The sequence below is a fragment of the Tyto alba genome, unplaced genomic scaffold, assembly GCF_018691265.1.
Source record: "Tyto alba isolate M040663 unplaced genomic scaffold, T.alba_DEE_v4.0 Super-Scaffold_20000042, whole genome shotgun sequence".
In the NCBI taxonomy this organism is placed as follows: Eukaryota; Metazoa; Chordata; class Aves; order Strigiformes; family Tytonidae; genus Tyto; species Tyto alba.
In genome coordinates this window covers 1,453,305-1,474,113 of record NW_024881293.1, presented here as the reverse complement: position 1 = coordinate 1,474,113, position 20,809 = coordinate 1,453,305, and the positions used below count along the sequence as shown (strand labels likewise).

The window sequence follows — 20,809 nt, the reverse complement described above, 5'->3', positions numbered from 1 at the left end:
CTGAGTTTTTTTAGCATTACACAAAATGCCGTTTGTTGAAATTCCCAATTCGGAGAGGTTTTGAAACGGTGAATCCTCTCTTACAAACAAATAGAATTGTTTTTCAGATGGGAGTTGCAATGAAAGGCTTGCCAAGATACACGGCTGATAAACAATGCCTCTTAAGTAAAATTGGGAACATGCAAAGCTTAATATAGAAATTCCATTTACGGCAGATATCTCTGTGGAAGTTTAGTGCTTCTAAAAATGGTCACCATTGTCCAAAGAGTGAAATCTAAAAGAAAACTAACAGAGCGACCCTAGTTCTCCATGAGAAATAAGTACATTTATTAAGGGTGTTTTTCAAAGAATTCCTATTGCCTTGCACCTTCTACTGCCTTTGAAACGCCAGAGATGAAGGGAAGAATAATTTTGAGGCTTTTTTTTAATACCCTTTTTTATACCAACTACAGCAACTGGAACATGCACGTGAGCACTTTGTCAAACCAGAACGGTAGCTGCTATTCTCACGTAAAGGACTACTTAAAATGGAAGGCCTGGGAAAAAATATGTCATTTCTGTGATCTCAGGCGGCATACATTATAAAAGAGAAGACATTTGATGAGTTGTATGCTAAGGATTAATTTGCCATTTAAAAATTCAGAGAACAGATGGATCTCTTGGCTAGGACTATATTTGGGAATTACTTCATTTTCTGCCCACATGCAAATAAAAATACAACTAAAAGTAGAACTTTCTGTGCAATTTCACACGGGTAGAAAACACTTAAGTCATGAAAATAAAATAAAAAAGACAATCTTTGTATGAAACAGGTAAAGTGCCACAGCCTAGTGAATGTATATCATGTTGGAGGCAAAAAAATGTGGTTTTATACTTGTCAAGCAACTATATAGAGTAATTCCAGCCTCAGAAATTAAAAAAAAAAAAAAAAAAAAAAAGGCAGTATCATATTCATATGACAGAGTGGTCCTCGTGTTTGTCTCTTAAGAGTAATTCCTGAAAAAAGCACTCTATAATTTAGTTCAGCAGTATTTGTTACAATTTAGTGATTAAACTGCCACATGATCGGAAGTCCAGGGTCTCTCCTTCCCAAAAAATCCTGGGACAGTTCCATCAGGAATCACAAAGCAGGGGTGAGGGACTTGGGTATCTGTGGGAAAAATGCAGAAGTAGGGAAAAATGCAGAAGTAGGGAAAAATGCAAAAGAAAAATGCCTTACGTCCTTGCAACTCCACAGATGAACTGCTTTTATATCCCTGGCCTCCATACCACATGACTTCGGTGGCATATAGTTAATAGGGCTGGGAAAGGAGGAGCAGCGTGAGACAACTCAGCTGGTACACTGGAGATTATGGGACAGAAGAAAAGTCCTCCAAGGAATTCCCACACTCAAAGCCTACGTGCCCCACCTGCGCGCTTCCCTTACAGCATTTAGTGTGTACGGAGAGCAGACTTTAAAACCTCCCAAGCCATAGCAATGCAGCAAGGCACAGTCTGTAAGCCACTCATACAGTATTAATTACAGATCTTCCTTTTTTCACACGTGATTTCTAGAAGTTAGAGGGAAACTGCATGTTAAAAAGCAAAACCAACATAAACTCCTTCTGCAGTAACTGTTAGATAGCATCTATTTGTTTCTCTTCTGACAACACAACCATCCATTCCTCATTTCCCTCCACCTCAAAACAAACAAACAGAAAATTTACAAGCCAACATTTACCCAGCAAACCCCCAACTGGTGCAGGACGTACTCCTGGGCTCTGATACAGGGATAAATACAGCTCCATGTGCGTTTAGAAAGCAAAGAGGAATAGAAAATTTGTACTAACCCAATAGCTTCCTTTCTGTGACTATTCATCCTTCACAATCCAGACAACAGGACATACCAGGTAGTAAACAAACACTGAAGGGAGGGACTAACTTCAAAGCAACTGTGTAAATCTTACATAATTTGAGGGTTTGAGATCTTGCAGCAACCTCTTACCAAACAAGGTGTCAGATGATACAAGGAGGTCAAACCTGTAGCAGCCAGAATAAGTAGGGCACTTTGCATCTCTCCATCAGCCCAGCCCGGCACCATTTGTCCGTGGGGACCCAGTGCTGTTCATTCTTGGGAATTCACTTTCAGGAGAACAGTGCCTTTCTTTCACACATTATCACACTAGAAAAGCTTTCTACTCTCAAACGGATGGAAGATAATAAAATTCATGAATGCCCTTGTTGCCAGAATCTGCTGGAAATGTGCCTTAATTATACCCCTTTCTGAAGCATTTGATGAAGCTTTTGTATTCTTCCCCCGGTATAAAAATGATGAAGATTTTTGGGCATCTATGGAAAATACAAAGCAAACGTGGAAGAAATAAGGAGACGACCTTGAAAACCACTTCCCTCTCATTGAACGGATTCTCCAAAAGGTACTTTTCCTGCCATTCTAGATTTCTAAGCGTCAGCTAGCCAAAACCATCACTTAGAGCTAAATAAAGCAACTGCACACTGAAGCCCAGACATTTTTCAAAGAGAAGTATTTGAAAGGCTCCATGTTCCAATTCTCCAAACAGGAGAGACAACTCATGGTTGGAATGAGACAGTGTTTGTTTCTGAAACCCAGTGAGCATCAGGAAACGAAAGAACAGGTCCCCTACCTTTGTTACAGGATTCTGGTAAGGAGGGATTCCCAGAGAAGTCTCGTTTCTTAATGCCACACACACTAAAAGCACAACTTTTGTTCTTGCATTAGGCACTTAATAACACAAGGTTTTCATCCATATGCCACCTACACAGTGCACATCTCCCTTTTCCTCCTTCTGGAAACTTAGGTTTTCCTTCCTTTAAAGATTTTTAAAAATTAGGACTATGTCCTGACACAAATTGTTTCTTCTCTATACAACATCAAAGCCCTCACTTCAAGTCTGTGATTTTCCATTCATAAACGTGCTGCATTCTTCTCTCTGAGCAGCATTACCAGCTGACCGTAATGATCTGGAGAGGGATATCTAATTGCCTGCTAAGAAGCTTTCGCACTTAAAACCTTGATGCCATCATTAACGGTTTCAGCACTTGCAACATCATGGACAGACTACACTTGATGCTTGGACATTAAGGGCAAACCTAAGTGCATCAGTTACATGGTTAATTCAATGTGCAGATCGAGGGGTGATATTCTCTTTTTTTTCTTCCCAGTAAGATTTATTTACTATTAATTCACATCCCTGTGGCCTTAGTTTAAGCACAGCATGTTCTACCTAAAGTTGTTTTTAAGGTCAATGCCCAGGTCTCACAAATATGCTTCGAAGAGAGCTGGTTTCCCAGCCCTTAGGTTTTAAGGGGAAGGTTCTCCTCCCAAAGACATTACAGTGCCCGCATCCACACCTGCAGCAGAGCCAAAAGCATCCTCTTTGGGGAAAAAAAAAAAAAAAAAAAAAAAAAAAATTGCTGTATTTGCCAAAGTCTGACCTTTAAGATGTGAAGGGATGCTCTGTCTACGCTTCAATGGAAAATCATATGACTGAATGCAGGCGGCGGCTGCATTTTTCCTTTGATCATTGTAATGACTGGTATTTTTTCAAGAAGAGTTCAATACAGCCTTCCTCCATGTGAATATTCATTAGAAATTATTAAACTGTCCATTATTCCAAAGGTCTTTACGACAGCAATCCTCACCCCCACCTTTTGGTGCCTGTAACGTTTGTGTCTCCGTCTGAGCTGTCTAGACTCCATCATCAGTGCAGACAAGCAGGCACTTCTAGACTATCATCCCTCTAATCTATTTTAGCCGTGATTCACATCCGAGTTGTATTTCTCTTAAAGAAAGGGGAATCTGGACCATTCACACAGAGGGAGGCACCCAACACAGCCTATCGCACTACACAGTTTCCCTGTTTTGTTTGGCTTTTGCAGGGTCTGATTTCCCTTTGGTTCTTTCAGCATAAAGCAGGAAGAGAACAGGAGGCAGATTTTTTCCTGCCTTCAGGATCGCTCCGACTAAGCTTGACTTCAGAGAAGTAACACGGGCAGCTTCAACTTCCCTGACCTCAGCTAATTCCTTCCCTCAGCCTACTCAAGATGATTAAGCAAAATACTGGGAAGGAAATCAAAGCCTTAGAAACGCAATTAGAAGTGACCATTTTGTTAATATGCGTGTGCACAACCCCAAAGTCAAACCCAATCCACCAACAGCACCAGACCTTCCTTGGGCTGCAAGCATGCCCGTGGGAAAAAAAAATCAATTTTTAGCAGCTCCCATGGGCTTAACGAACAGCCCCAAAACAGCAAAACTCAGGAGGACGATGTCTCCCTTGACGCTGGTGGGAGCAATGCCCTCCATACAGCTCAGGTTTTTCCCATCGTTCCTACAAAAGGAGGTTAGAAAGACCTGAAATTGCCAAACCTCACACCAGATACTGGCTACTGCAGACCTGCAGCTGTCTACAGGTGACTTAGAAATGTTATTTTTAAACATGGCAGGTCTTCCTCCTGCAGCAGTGGATAAGGCAAGTTCACATGAGGGTCTGGATTTAGCTACCAGAAATCCTCATATTTGCTAACAAAGACTGTGATCTAAATGCAAGCATCCTTTACAGCATTTAAAAAAAAAAAAAAAAAAGACTGCAAAACAATAAAGTTGTTTGAGATGATCAAAAATAGTTATCAATGTAACAAAACAGAGGTATTTCTCTACCACCCTTTTCAATTTGCATCCATCCCCAGCAAGATGCATTTTTAAGACTCTCTTCTCAAAATTAATTTGGAAAAAGATAGCAATCTTTCTCTGCCTGTAGAGGCAAAGAAATCAAAAGCACTCTGAAAAGGCAGCAGCAGCAGTTAAGCTTTTGGGCCCTGATACAAGAACAAAGACTGACAGACCAGATTTACAGAAACACCTACTTCTGCAAATTTAGGAAGAGGCTTAATTGCTTTGTCATTTAGAGCCAGCAATTACCATTACTGGAAATACTGCGGGGGGGGGGGGGGGGGGGGGGGGGGGAGAGTGAAGGGGGAGTGGGTTTATTAATTGCAGTAAAGTGTCCACAATTTTTGGGGAAGCCCAGGCAAGGAAAACTGTGTATAAAATTAAAAAATCCACTTAACCTGATGATGTTTTAAAGGATTTTATTGTATATTCACACAAGTAATGGGGGGTGGTTTCTTCCAGAGGGGCTAGCAATGTTGAAATTTCTGTTTTTCACAACTGTGTCCTACCTGCTTCATACCACAGCAACGGTGGTGTTAAGATGTGGGGGCAGACTCCAAAGTTGCCCCTTTTTGGGGACTGGTTCCTCTGGCAGGGAAACCCGTGCTAATTTCTGGAGTGGGCAGAGTGTCGGGTGCTGGAGGAAGGTTTCAAAATTAAAAAGCAACCTAAAACTCAAAGGTTGAGACAGAGAACGCGGTTACCTCCCTCAGACCTCGCTTTTGCACAGGCACTGCTGTTTCACTGCATAAACGCGGCGCTTTCTTGCGCTGTGTGAGAAAAAAATCTTCACGGAAGAGCGAAAGCCGTTCCAGGGTTAGGGGTTGGGGTTTCTTTTTTTTTTTTTTAAAAAAAAAAAAAGTTTCTGTAGAAAGCTGAGGTATTTTTAACCGCCGGGTTTCCAGGGCGGCGGAGGGCCGGCGCGGGCGGCCCCGCCCTGAGGGCGGCGCGGCGGCGGGCCCGGCCGGCTCCCGCCGGTTCAGACCGGTTCTCGGGCACAAACAACCCGCCTCCCCGCTCGCTGGGGCGGCCGCCGGCCCGGGGCTGCGCACACCCCACCCCCCCGCGGCGAGGAAACCACCCGCCTTTCGCTCAGAAACACCCGGGTGAGGCAGCCGGGCAGCGCCGCGGCCCCGGCCGCCTTGTCTCCCCCGACCCCCCCCCGCCCCGCCTGGGCCGCCATTACAGCGGCGGGCAGCGCTCCCGCCTCCACCAGAGGCTACGAGGCGACCCAAAGCGGCGGGTTTTCAGAGCGAGATAAAAATCTATTATGCAACGCACATTTTTAATAGATTACTCTAGAGTATACAGATGAGGTAATGCGAGTTGGCGCCCTCCCCCAGCCGCTCTGTCAGCAGCTCGGCGGCGGCGGGGCTCGGGCAGGAGAGCAGGGCTTCGCCTCCCTCCGGGCTGAGGTGACCGATGGGCTGTCGCTGATTCCCCTCCCAAGGGGACGGAGACACCATTTGCTCGCCAGCTGCGAGGAGATCCAGGATCCCGGGCTATGCATTACTTTTCTTTTCCACAGGAGGATCCATTTATGTGTAAACGCGTTTGCGTGCATATACAGGTAGTCTCTCTCGGCGGAAGGTATAAAGGTTTGCTGTCTGTATTTTAATCTCCTCGGCACAAAAGTATCTCCTCTCTCTTCAAAGCTATCAGAAAATTTTCTGCCTGTGCTCAATTTCAAGAAACTTGATAACTCCCAAGTGGCGTTTAAAAAAAAAAAAAAAGTTTAAGAGGATGGTCTAGGTTATATTTAGATGAGAAGCAGCGCAGGCTGACATGAACACAAGAAAGAAAATGCTCCACAGTTGGTAACAAAAACCTGGGAATAGCCGAGCTGGATTTTTAATTTTTCCTTCCCTAATTCGCATTTCCCTTAACAGACAGAACATCAAAGCAGCACACGGCTTTAGTGAAAAAAAAGGTAAAGATTAGGTGTTTCACCTGATTTACAGGATTTACTGTTGCCTTCGTGGTAACTGAAAAGGAGGCTTCCTACTTCGTGCAATTTTTTTTTTTTGTTTTTACTCCAGCCCAATTCTTTTTTCCATACAAAGAGGAACATGCTTAACCCTGTCGTTTTACCAGCAGAGATTAAAAATACTAAGATTATCTCTACGGTGCAAAATTTATGTGGAATTCTTTAACGTAATCAAAGCCCATCTCACAGACTCTTAAATAAAAAGATACAACAGCTACACTGAACCTCATTCTTCACAATTTTTCACTGTCCCCAGCAGAAGCATCTCTCAACCCACTCAAAAACCCTAAATCCCATTCTAAGTTAGTGATTCATCACTTGCTGGCAGACCAACTAAGCGGAAAAGAGGAGATGAAGACAATGGTAGGGAAAGGTTTGCATTATGTAATGAAACTAAATTCACTTTTTTCTGCTTTCACTTCAGTTGTTTAAACAGGCTAAGAAAGTCCCTGACAAAACAAAATACACTGCAGCCTCCATGGGAGGTTCCAGGGAGCCTGTTTTTCCCATGATTAAAATTCTCTTGGCAGTATTTTTCATTAGTTTATTTAGAATCATATAATCATTTAGGTTGGAAAATACCTTTAAGATCACCAAGTTCAATATTAAGACACATAAAATTTTCTAACAGATATGTATTCCTTTCCAACTGTAACGCATTGCTCCAGAAATAATTTCACCACAGAGAAATCTAAAATTAAAAACCAATCACTAATTACTTTCTGAAAGCCTTGCCCACTTATCATTAGAACTTTAAGTATAGCTATGAGAATTACTGAAAAAAAAAAAAGATAATCAATTTTCAGACTTATATATATGCAACTTCTTGCCATTACTTCAATTCCACACTACAGGAATAACTATGCTCTCCTAAATCCTGGTGAAAATTATGTCACTTTGCATCTAAGATGAAGTTGCTTTTTTAATTCCAGAGCAGTCTCTATTTTACATTACAAGCTATAGGAAATCATTCATCTAACTAGTAAAACCTCCAGCATCCTTGACATCAGACAACCAAAAAAGCACTCAAAAACTACATTAAAAAAAAGGCAAAAGGAAATCTGAGGTCACTTATCTGTAAACTTACACACATTTGTGTTCACACTTTCACATGATGGACATCATCTATAGGAAATCAAACACTTCTGCCACTATTCTGTACATAGGTTTACATCCTGTCTCAACAAGGTACTTCGCCACATGCCCAGCTTTTAAGAGAGAACTGTCCCACTGCTCAGTGCTATGTGGTTCAGTACAACACTGCAGCAAAGCTTTAAAAATAATCACAAACACATGGAACAGTAAGAAACATGTTGAGCCATTTGACATTACAAAACTGAGTAAAAAAAGCACCAAGGGGATTTTTTAGCACATTAAAACACCTCGACAAGCAGCCTAGAAAAGATCATTTTCTATCAAAAATAAAGGGGGGGTGGGGTGGGTGTAATTCAGGAGGTTGGGCAGAGCAGAAAAAAAAATCTGGTTTGCTTCCTAAGGGATCCCACAGCTTCCATGTATATTCAGCCTCTTCCGTGACACAGTACAGAAAATATGTTTGCCAATGTATCATTTGTGGTGCACACTCCAATCAACAGAACAGAAAAATTAAGGCTTCTGGTGGTGGAAATTTCAAGTATCATTTTCAGATGGGTAGGAATGAGCAATCCCCTGTCAATAAAACTTCAAAACACAAACTCTCCCCTCAAATCCATTCAGGTGACGCCATGTGAAAAAGTGGGTCCCACAGAAAGCACCAACATCCGCCAGCTTCCCCACCTCAGCCTGGTGTGCAACTTCTGACACGCCACAAAATACACCAAATAAAGCCCTCCTTCAGAGAATATGCTTCATTTTTACTGTGTCCTTTTTGGTCTTCTAAACTACTCCTTTGCAGCTCCTATTACAAATCCCCTGTAAAGGCCTCCAAATATACATTCAAAGCAATGCTTAGCTGAGATGCAATACAATCAACTCCAAACCCTTATGAAATAAAGGCTTTTGCCATGTTTTTGGGGGTGTGTGTGGTTTGGTTTGGGGTGCGGAGGGGAGGGTGTTGATTTAAAAAAAAAAAAAAAAAACAACCTGCAGAACATCCTACCTCATGTTATTGTCCAGGAAAATAATCTCCATTTAATGAAAGTCATATTTACTTCACACAGCTCTTTGAAAACCACAACAAACTAAGCCCAAACTTCTCTTTCACCACCTTTCTGCTTGTTTTTCACAGCACCTGAAGGACGGTGCCACGCCTAAAAATTCTCACAAGTGTTTAACACCCATGAGCTTCCACAGGCTCCAGCATCTATCCCCAAACATTCACAGCAATGTGGGTAAGAGACCCACCTCTCTAAGCAAACATCACTTATTTTGCCTTTTCCATCCTGCTAGTTAAGAGACAGACAAGACTTAAGTGACAAAGTTCTTCAAGACATACAGTTTCAGAAGAATTCAGTGTTATAAAGACCTTAATAATTTTGCAGTGTCACCAAATTGGCCATTTCCACTCACAATAAAGAGGATCTCCAGTTTGCTAAAATCCCTGAGAAATACTACAGAAACTGCAAGAAGTAATAATTTCTCAGACAATAACAAACCATCCTTACTTATTCCAGATAAATCCCACTCTAGAAATGAAAAATACATACAGAATTTGGTAAATCAATCCAGGGTTGACACAGCCAGAATTTACTACCCGGGATATGGAGATGCAAAAAAAATTTCTGCCTGGTCTGGGTTCTGGACTGAGAGCGGGAGCACCTTACCCCTCAGTAAAAAGGGGGTGAGGTAGCTTTTGCTCACCCCAGGATACCAGGGTTTTACATATTTACACTGCTAAATTCAAAATACGTTAAAAATTAAACAGAAAAGTCCACTTGTGCTTTTAAAGACTTCAAGGCCAGGTGGCGTTTTGCTTTACAAAGTAAAGGTATGGTTCAGTGTTTCTCATTGCTTAGAAACACATAAAACTCCTTTCTGATCCTTCAAAATGAAATATTCTATCCATCAGATTCCATTACTTGCTCTACTGAATTTGAATTTACTGTATTAATAATAAAAAAAAATGTTTATTTCTCTTTCCTTCCAGAATATCATCTAGTTTTCCATCACTACCACTAGAAATTGCCAAGAAAATGAAATGCTAAAGCACAGCAGATGCTGCTTATCTTCTGGTTACATCTTAAAATTTTGTTCCAGCGGGATCATACTTAGTCCTCTCAAATTCAGAGCAGTATTTCAACCCATCCCGACATCCCACCAATGACATTTTATAAATATTATGTGTTTCTTGGACTTCCTTCTGCCCATTTTGCAATGAGCAAAGGAGTACCAGAAGAGATTTTTTTTTTTCCTGCTGGGGATTTGTTTTTTAACCTTAAAAGCAACCAGGCCTCCTTTCAATTCATCTTCTCTATGGGGTTTTTTGGAGACCTCTGAAAGCCTCTCCAATTTTTTTAAGCTGTAGTAAGTGTGAAAATGTTCGACAAAGGGTTGTCTTAAAGTGCTAAGATCTCATTGAGGTGTTAGAAATAAACAAACAAGCCTGTAAAGCAGCCTAAAAATTGTCTCAAATATTCTAGAGGTGCCTCTCTCTCCACCTGCTCTCCAGCCAAGACAAGACCTGGATTTCTAAATCCATGAGGAAAAAACATTAAAAGTAGTAAACCTTTGCATGGTTCTTCAGGTATCAGGAGTGTGTGTGGGGAAATGAGGAAAAATTAATTTCCTCATCTTCACTTCTGCACACTCTCCCCAGTGTCAGCCCACCTAACCCTTCCAGAAGTTCCAATGTTCAAACAGGTAAAATTTTATGAGAATAATTACCTTGATTAGAGAGCTATCAGTATTAAAATCCCATTCATATTGATAATCGAACACTAAGTATTTGTTATACTGATATACTTTGTTTACTTAATGAATATTTTCAGTTTTGGAAAAGAATTGGTATGCAAAGGAAATGTTTCCAACTCTGCAAACCTTTCTGACGAGCAGAGCTCTTCACCAGACCGAGGGGGTTTATGTGTACAATGCTAGCTTCTTGGTTTCCACTCTCAGGGTGAATTTACTCTTAAAAAGCTAAATATCTAAGAGGCATTTCAAAGTAAATTTTCAAATTTTTCAAAGGAATACAGTGATTACCTCTAGAACTTTTTTCCCCCCGCCTCTGTAGTTTATAAAGCCACACAAATACTGAACTACTGCAGCTATTACAGAACCAAAGACATGGGCATATCACTAGGAAATGCATACTTGGATTTATTTTCTTTTTTTTTTTTTTTTTTTTATTTCTTCCAAGTCTACAATTTTTGCATTGAGTCAACAGGGGAAAAAAACGGAAAGGCAACATATCAACCTTTTAAGTGTTAGTGGCGACAGGGAATGAGAGGAAATTGAACAATACCACTCAACACTTTCCAAAGTATTTTCAAATGTGTTCTGTAAAAAGTAGTTGACCTTAAAATTTGCTTATTCCTTCAGTTAAGCAAATAAAAGCATCGCCTCATTTTGCAAGCACACATACACTAGTCTCCAAGGCCTTGTGTCCGTACATCCCCACACTGCCTAGCTAGCGCCTTACAGATGCTGCACAGATCCACCATGGAAAATAATTAACGACAGCAACAGCATTCCCCTTGGATCTGCTTCGTGCCAACTCAGCCTTTTCGCATTTCAGGCCCGTTTACTTCTACATCAATGAATAACGCTCTGCCATGAAACGCCTCATATTGTCACTGCCTGGGCTCACAACTCCTCACCACGCCTCGGAAAAGGAAACCCACGGGACAGCAGCTTTGGGCCAGGCAACAACCCGCAGCGACCTTACCTGTCGCTGCTGGTACTGCTGCTGCTGCTGATGGAGTCACTGCTGGAAGATCTGCTCCTGGAGCCGCTGCCGCTGGGGGAGCGGGTGGGTCTGGATGCCTGGCTGGCCAGCCTCTGCGGGGACTGCGTCCTGGACTGGGATGAATGCGGTGACCGACTCCTGCTGTGCTGGTAATTCCTCTCTGGCCTTCTGCCTCGTACCTCCCGTGTAATATCATCCCTGTAGATATCCCTGTGTACCACACTGGGCAATGTAAACTGCTCCCGGGCCCTAGGTTCGTAACGGGGGTCGTGAGCATCAAAACGGTTTGGACTTCGACTCCGAGAAGTATAATAGAGCCCGTGTTGTAAAGTCCGCTCTCGAGGATCTCTATAGTAATCCTGATCGTAATGTCTTGTCCGATCAAATCCTCCCGTCCCCCGCTCATGGTGTCCATAGGCACTATGTTCATAAGCACGCTCCCTGTTATCTGAAGCCCTGCATTTAGGAAGGGGGAAAAATACTTCATCAGAAAGGGGCAAGCACAACTAAAAGCAAATCATGCAAACATTCACGTCAGCACTGAACTTATTTTTGCGAGTGCTTCTCCACTAAACAGCAATAACCTATCAAGCAAACACTGACAAACGTAAAAACATTGTGCTTGACTCCAAAGTTATATTTGTATACGATAAAGCTGAGCAATCATTTTGTTCTAATCACAGTATCAGGCTTTCATGACCAGCATCTTGCTTGCACAGGAAAAAGGTAGGGCTTTCCAGTGCAGTATCCTCATTTAACTTGTATTTGTGGTTTTTTTTCTTTTTTTTTTTTTTTTCTTTTTTTTTTTAATTCCATAAACAAGAAAAACTTCATGTTTGTGGACATCCTAATCCACTTCCCCTCCCCCCTTCCATTTTTGCTTAAGAGCTTCAAAAATTTTGAGGGAATTTGGTAATTACTGGAGCTCTTCTCATTATCCTCTGCAAAAATGGCATCGCAAATTGGGCTGTAGCCATGAAAGCCTCCGTGCAAAGCATGACCCAAAGGTAAAAAGCTGCTTTCAAAAGGGGTAGCATAACCCACATAGAAGACCCAGAAAATTAAGGGTTTTCTTGTTGCTGTTCTAAAATAATTCATCCTTTTAGAGGGAATTTTGCTTTTATCAGACTGCTATGCTTGATCCTTGTCAAAGCTGCATACACTAAGGAAACATCTTGATTACTGAAGTCAGAGTACTTAAACTACAAGGGTGCAGGCCCCCAAAAGATACTAGGACCCTACACAAGGATTATGAATTAAATTTTTCAGTAGGTGTTTTCGTTTGTTGAGACGGCTATTGTTACTAAAATCACACAATTTCTGTCTTCACAAGCACACTATTTTCAAGTAGCTAAGGTCCATTTTGTTTCAGTATTTCAAACATTTTGTATGTCAATTGAGAAAGGCTCTATGTTCTAAGAAAGTTAGTGCGATCTCTCAAATAAAGAGACAGTATAAATGACAGATAAAGTTAAAAGAACATTACAAATAGTTTAGTAGTCCAATTTAGACAAATACCAGAACGGTATGTCTAAGTTACATCTGCAAAATTAAAGATCAAGAATGATTACGATGAATGCTTTTAAAATATTTGCAAAATTCTAAATATGGCAGGGCAGCCAAAGTTAATTTAAAAATTTAATTATCCATCTTATGAAGGACATTTCAACCTTTTTTTTTTTTTTTTAAGCCTTCTCTCTTGGATTCTTCCTTCAGAACCAATTATTAGTCACTCCAATCCCCTGAATCCTAATAACCCAAATCTGCCTTATGCTTCCTCCTCCTCTCCTGCATCACAGATCTGTCTTCTATTCAAAATGTCAGAAATATTTCAGGTATCTTTTATACACTGAAAATGGAATTTGAACCTTTTTGGAGTAGCATCTCAGGAAGTTCCTTCCATTCCTTCTCCAATGATCACTAGATCCTTAATCCTCTAAATATATTCAACCTCTGTTGTTCAATTGTAATACATTTTCAAGCTTTCTACAGAGCTAGCTCACGTTTCGCCTGCATTTTTTCTCTCAGATTATACATAAAAAACTACCTAACCAGCGCAATAGAATGCCATTAACTTATATATCCACTTGAAATTCATTGTTGCCTTTCTATTTTAACTATCTCTTGTTCGCAACAATGGCATTCTGAAAGGTATTTCAGGATCTGGCACAGAAATATGTATTTTTTTCCCCCTTTTGAAGAACCAAGATCAGCAATTTTATAAACGATTGCATTTCGCATCCTACAAAGTGTTAATCAGTGAAAGCTGATTTAATGAGGTAAGAGAAAAAGCAGTATTTTCTAGAGGGTTACTGCTACATAGCTGACATAAAAGAACAAAGTCCTTATCCATGAAAAGGACACAGAAGACAGACAGAGGAGCTAGCAGAGCTGAAAATCTAATGGCTACAGTGCTTTTTTGATTTATCTATTAGTACTAAGTACTACTGGAGTTAGTGGAAAGAGAGGGTTTGACTTGGGTTAGGAGAGGGGCTAATATACACAGGGCAGGACATACCAACCTTTTCCAAGTGTGGAAACACGACCTATATTCCCAATTAAATCTAGGGAGAGAATTGTGACCATAACTTCCCCAATTTTGGCCCCTCTTACAGGGGTAATCCACCTTCTTAATGGGCAAGGGTGTCAAATGATATTTTAGATGAACCAACAAGGAAAAAAAAAAAAAAAATCTTAGTGACAAGACAAAAAAAAAATTCCACTGGAAGGAAGCAGTCCCAGACTGAAACCATAACTCTGAAACCCCCAGACTTCTTTCTTGAGACAGTAGGCACTTAAATAGATCCATTATTTTATTTTCCAGCCCTATGTCTGAATCAAGCAGCTGGTAGAAGATCACCCAATGCACGAGGGCTCTCATCGCTGCTGGCCAGCAGGCATCCTCTAGCCGCCTTTGTAACCATCCAGCCCAGTCATTTTTCACTGGCGTATCCACAAACTGGTATTAGCACCATGTCCTTAAAACTAAAGTATGTTTAATGTGGAGTAGCAAAGAGCATTTTAAGAGACTAGATAGTAATCCACTCCCCATGGCTACTGGCGTCTTGACTGTATACCATCCAATAAATTCAAGGCAGTAGTTCTTATCCCAGCATCAAAAAAAAACACTATAATTTCCAAAATTTAGTAATGTCCATCATCTCTTTTTGCCAATACCATCAGAAAGAATAATCCCAATAACTTGGAAATTATGTAGATCCATAATGGAAACATCACAAGCTGCCTTCGGTCTTCTCCATCCAAGCGTTATTTCCATGGCTAAGTGTTGTCTGTAGAATCCAAGGGGCTGCATCATTAAAGTCTACTAGAAATTTTGTGGTGACAATCCAATTAACATACCAACTGTGTATAGCAAGAACTGAGAACTAGGCATCAAGCTTTCACAGAATTTTAGGTTCTAGTATTCCGAAGATACTCCATAGAGAACTTCACCACATGTTGTAGAATAAGATAGCTCCATCTGGCAGCAGGGATACATCCGAGCAAGGCCTTAATATTATCCAAGAAATGGAATCATTACTTCTAGAAAAGAGTAACTCCAATATCGATGCTGGCCAAAGGAAATCTTCCATCTTAAAACCACCTTATTTCAAGTGTAGATATCCAACCAGCTGCAGAAAACATCCTCTATGGATCCACAAGGTACCAGCCACTGGGATAGAAATCACTTCCGTTTCCAACCCAAAATAGGAAACATAGATAATTCCCAAAATTTTAAATCCATCTGGGGGCCCTAGATACGAGTTTGTGTTTCTCACCATATCAAATACAAAATACCTGCCTAGAGAAACCTTGGAACTTACCCATCAAGTCTCCGCTCATAACGTCCTTCCCGTGCATGAAGCGATGGTGGGGGGCCGTAAGTGGGCCCCCCACCACCTCCTCTGAACCCAGAAACCTCTCTACTACGAGATGCTATGGAAACTGTATCATCCAATCCCCGAGCAGCACTGGGAATGGTTCCTGGTTCATTATAATCCGTCCGTAGGTCTCTATCTCCCATTTTGTTGACAGAGTTGTGTGCCTTCTGAGCACTTTTGATGTCCACAAAATCCACAAACGCTGCCACTCCTCCTTCCGACCCCCTCTTAGGGAGTATTTTGACACTTTCGACACGTCCATATCTGGAAGAAAAGCAAAGCAGAGTACATATATTAGTGCTGGTAGAAAAAGACGACATTTAATAACATTGCCTCCTGCAAAATCAACAGCAGTTTCAAACCATCCACCCTTCCCATACGGCAGGAAAATCAATCTCAGAGCATGGCAGAGGTTGGAAGTCACATTTTCAAAAAAAGGGAAAAAGCCATTAAAATGTTCCATCACTATATTTAAAACTCCTCTCTTTTGGTTAGCCTACCATGAGATCACCCTTTTTATAATAAGAGAGCAACAGCAGCTGAAGAAATAGAAAGGTATTTGCAATTAGAGCAGCCCTTCTCATTTCTGATCTGACGAGCAAGACGCAATTAAAACTGTGTCACAACAAGTAAAAATACAAACGTTCTGACAATTTTCTTAAGAAAAAAATGACCTTGACACAGCAATTCCACTACTCTGATCTATATTTAATCCATTCAGCGTTAAAATAAGAGTCTTCGTTCTGATCCTCGTTCCTGATCTCAAACCCATTTATTTACAACAGCCTCGCAGGACGCTTTTGACACAGACACCCCTGGACCAGGGTGCTTCTGGGGTTCAACTTTACAGCCCCCCCCATCAACCAAGCTGCACAACAGACACGCTGAAAAAGCTGATGGGAACGTGATGTCACCCTACTTAATGTATGTTAAGTAATTGCAACACAGGCACTTACGGATTAATAAATGTCGATGTAAAAAAAAAAATAAAAACAAACATGCCTGTGCACACAAGAAAATATGATGTTAAAATGTTTTTAAACAACATGCATCAACTCACAGCAGAAAGGATAAAATGGGAAGTATGAATACAGCAACGTTTTAAAACAGCCAAGAACTGCAGGTCGCATTTTGGTTGCTCATTTCTCTCAGCCAAGAGACTTTGAGCAAAACAAGTCAGGGCTTTTCACTGCCATTGTTAATCCAGGACAAAAAGAAGCAAAAACCATGTGTTTGAATGCACTGACTAATGGGAAAGGGACACACAAATAAAAAACTAATCAAGAACTATCTATAAAATCTATGAAGAATTACTGCAAAAAGTTTTCTGTTCACAGACAGCACAATGCTGAACTGATGTAAAGAGATCTTAAAAAAGAAAAGCTGTTTTCAGCTATACATGTAGGAAAAAGCTAATACAACTGCCTGTCTGAGGAGCAAATGCTGTCAGAACCCACACCTGACTTTTATGCATGGCTTTCCATACACCTTAAAATTTCATCGTTGTTGTTGGATGACTAATCCTTAAATACAATTTGAAAACCTGCCTTGCTGACTGCTGGCTTTGCATTCCAACCTGACCTATTACACTTTATATATAATCTGGTTTGAATTTAGGTCTCATTTTTCACTGGTTTATACTCACCGAATATGGCGCACTGTCCATTAAGGAGTATGTGTGCAAACAAGAGCATCTTTCAAGACAAAAAGAGCCTTGTAAGGCATAAAAAGGCAAAGTTGCACATGGAACACATTCTTGTCTCTAAACCAGCCAGAGCAGAGTTTGCCACCTTTGTACTCACGGGTACAGCACGGTGACATTAATTCTCAGTACTTTCCTAACATGTGATACCAAACCGACATACTAGTTATTTTTTATTCTGATTAAAAGCTGCAAGGAACAAATAATGTTGAATGGTACTACAGGAAAGATACTTCTCAAAGTTTTCACTCTTCTGAAGCTGGACGTGGTTATTTTGCCTTGAAGGCAAGATTTAGAAAGACCAGAAAAGTAGAGGATATGGTTAATAAAAATCTGTGTGAGGAAAAAAATGGCCTAATTTGATGTAGCACGTGTAAAGAGAGAAGAAACAGGAAAGGAAGAAGGGGCAAGGAAAACAGGAAATACCCTATTTGAAAAAATGTTCATGCCATGAATAAACATGACAAAAAATATGAAAAATAATTAGGCATCCTAGTTAGCACCATCCTTTAACATGTGTTTCAGTGCCAGTTCTCTACAGACAACAAAGGAAAGATGTAATAGGACAGAGGGCTCTAACTCTCATATCCATTCAGTTTTTATTCTCAAAAATGTAGTTACAGAAGTAGAACATGTACTTCCCTTTTGCTCCCTGTTTACACATTCAGTTTTGGCAACACGAGCCCATACCCTGGCTACAATCTTCAGGGGGGGCGGTGTGGAAATAGTATCTTGGCACTCCTTAAAAAAAATCTTAAAATCCTAATTGACCTTCTGACTGCAGTCACCACAGCCTAGCTCGTACAAAGTGCTGCTGCCAGTTACATCAGAAATGGGCTCTGAAAGCCTTCCCGCTCACTGTTCTGACAATTCTTTTATTTCCCAATTCGGAAATTGTAACATGTACGGGTGATTATAACATACGCGTAGACAGACCTCAATTATTTTTCTTTTGCTGCAGAAGATCTAGAATGTGTTCAAATGTTCAAGTTAATGCTGCCCAGAAAGTGCAGAACATATAGAACGTAATATGCTCTCCATATACGAACAAAATCACTCAGCAAAAGCACAACTCTTGCAGCCAGAGTTTAATTTTTATATTGGGAAAAGTGTACTTTGGTTGTCATTAATTTAAAAATTATTTCATTATTTTTCCCCCTCTAAATAAGAAATGGATAGGAGAGGCCACTACTGTATGCCACTGCAGCCATGGTTCTAAATCACCCCACTCAGAGATGGTGCATTTTAATCCATCCGTTATCCAGATACGTAAACATACACTGCGCTTTGGTACCTTTCACCGTGCCCCTTGATGAGCCCCGAGGATAATCTGTGACAATCATCTTTGCCAAAAGTGAGGGGGGGAGGAGAAAGGGAGCAGAAGGGGGGGGGTGGTAATAAAAGAAAACAGAGCGCACTGACTATCCAAGGACAGCTGCTGGGAGAGGAAGGTTTGCATTTTCCTTGCCCCAACGTGGTCCTGTGATTACACACATCCTTTGGTCCCCCACCGTGAAGATTAATCTGTCTACTGATCCGACCCAGCCCCACCCATTGGCGTCTCTCCGAGCTGCTCCCGTCTTGGCAGATGCTGCCGGGAGGAGGACTGCATCGAGGGGAGAGGAGGGGAGATCTGCAGTGCTGCATCACCAGACAGGTTTACTGCAGCAGAATAACACATTACAAGGAAAAAAAAAAAAAAAAAAAAGATATTTTCTGGTGAGCCGGGGGGGAGAAGAGGTGGCGATAACACCGCGTTTCATTACACGGATTGCAAGTTAAGGCAAGATGGACGCAAACGAGCCCCAAGAAGCAACCTTTGTCCGGATCCCGAGGGCTGGAAAGAGGGGACAAAAGACAAGGGGAGGCATCGCCGTGACCTTTGGTAACGTTCACAGAGTGGCTCCTCTCAACCTTCACCTCGTATCTTTATACCTGTGTGTCAGCCTTTTCCAAGAAGGCTGCGTTTTGCAATCGCTGGCAGACAGAACCGAAAACAAAGAGGCGCATTCGCTCAGCTCCGAAACCACAGACCCTAACAAAAACAAGGCTTTTTAGTGCCTCTTCCCATCTGCAACTCATGCCAATTAATCATTAGCTCCATATTGTAACGAAGGCAGCCGAGGCTGTATTTTCGGAGGGGTTTACAGTTCAACCAGAAGCAGAGGAGATGAGGACGTGCGAGAGCTGTTATGTCACCGAGCCCCTCCACCAGCACAGCACGATCGCAGCACCCAGCTGTAAACACAAATCTAGAGGCCCTTTCAGAAAAAAAAAAAAAAAGTTGCTCGATAATCACTGCTCGAACAAAGCCACGCTAATCCAGCTTTTCAGACAAAGAAAAGGAATTCATAACTTAAGCATTATCGGTTTATTCACTGTAGATCAAAGCACCTCTATAATCAAGCAGCTGAAATGTCTCTGGGCTCTTGGCATGGCTGCTCGGCATGTTTCTCTCGCTCTCCAGCCCTTCCTCCTCCCCAGCTCTTCCTCCCGTACCATCAGACAGTGCGGCCGGGCTGGGAAACGCAGCCTCTGCCAACGCAAGGCCGGGATGGTTCCTCCTCCCCAGGGTCAGCGTGTCACCCAGACACAGCCAAAGTCATCCCTCACCCTACAACCTTCCCTACACGAGAGTGTCAGCATCATCGCCTTCCCATTTCTAATCAATCACTTCATCTCGGATGCTTACTCCAAACATTCATTTTTCTGCAATCTCTGCTATTCCCAAGCAGAAGTATTTTAAACAAAGGATGGACTACAAGAAAGCCGGCAAGCAAGTGTTTAGTAAGCAAATGCTATCATTTAGCTTCAATATTTTATAAACCAATTAGGATATTTACAGAATGATATATACAAAATAGAAAAAGGTAGGTTGAAATCAGGGAAATTCCCTCTTTTAATTTAAACTGAATCCCACTTCAAATCATATTACCTCCTTATTTCTTGTGTTGAGCTACCCCTAAGCCTGTGAAGACCTTTTTTACCCAACCATTTTGTTACTGCAGAATTCTGCAGATCAGCTACATCCCGATCTAAAAAGCTCCATTGTATTTTGATTTAGAAGCCAGCATAACACTACGCTACAGATATTACTAAATGCAAGACACACTGCAAGATCAAAAATAATGCAGGAAATTTTTTGTGATTCTTTCTGCACCGCTCATTAAGAACATGATTTGACAAGACGTCCTGATTCAGCAGGACATCTGAATATTTTGGATTCACTTGGATTCACTTTGACTAAAGCCAGGTATCTTTAGCCATCTGAAAAGAATGGGTGATTTTTCCATGCCACGCTCAAACTCCTTCCTCTTCCATTATTATATAACTCCGGCAAGCCCCAGCCTGCTTTATTCAGTAAAACGCTCGCACAGCTTGAAGCTTTTATTGGCCAATCGCATTCCCCTTGCTTTGTTGTTATTTCATAACAAAATAATGTGACCTGAAATAATACTTATCCAGATGTCCGCGCCTCTTCTCCTTATTCATAACTCCAAATCAGTCCAAATACCCCATGCTAGGGGCTACTCTAGCCCTGCGTTTCCCCCTACACAAAGCAGATCTGCTCCAGACACAGCAAAATGCAAGGCATGCAAATACTAAAGCTGCCATAAAGCAGTCTACCATCACCAGTTCCATAGGGGTTTTTTAGACAGGCTGCCGAGGTCTGCTGAACTCTGGTAACATCAGTTCCTAGGGTCTT

The 20,809-nt window shown here is 41.4% G+C and overlaps 1 protein-coding gene across 5 annotated transcripts in view; it reads right to left on the bottom strand.

The window, feature by feature from the left end:
• Positions 1–20,809, bottom strand: part of SPEN (spen family transcriptional repressor) — a 70,568-nt gene that overhangs the window by 33,476 nt on the left and 16,283 nt on the right. For 4 of the 5 annotated variants that reach the window (XM_042794687.1, XM_032999507.2, XM_042794689.1 and 1 more), the window contains exons 2-3: positions 15,345–15,665; positions 11,500–11,976 (exon numbers count right to left, since the gene is read on the bottom strand). In XM_042794687.1, coding sequence (XP_042650621.1) covers positions 11,500–11,976; positions 15,345–15,665 — 798 coding nt within the window. Of the gene's footprint in view, positions 1–11,499; positions 11,977–14,042; positions 15,666–20,809 lie in introns of those variants that run through there. The other variant, XM_042794688.1, reaches the window with a different exon arrangement.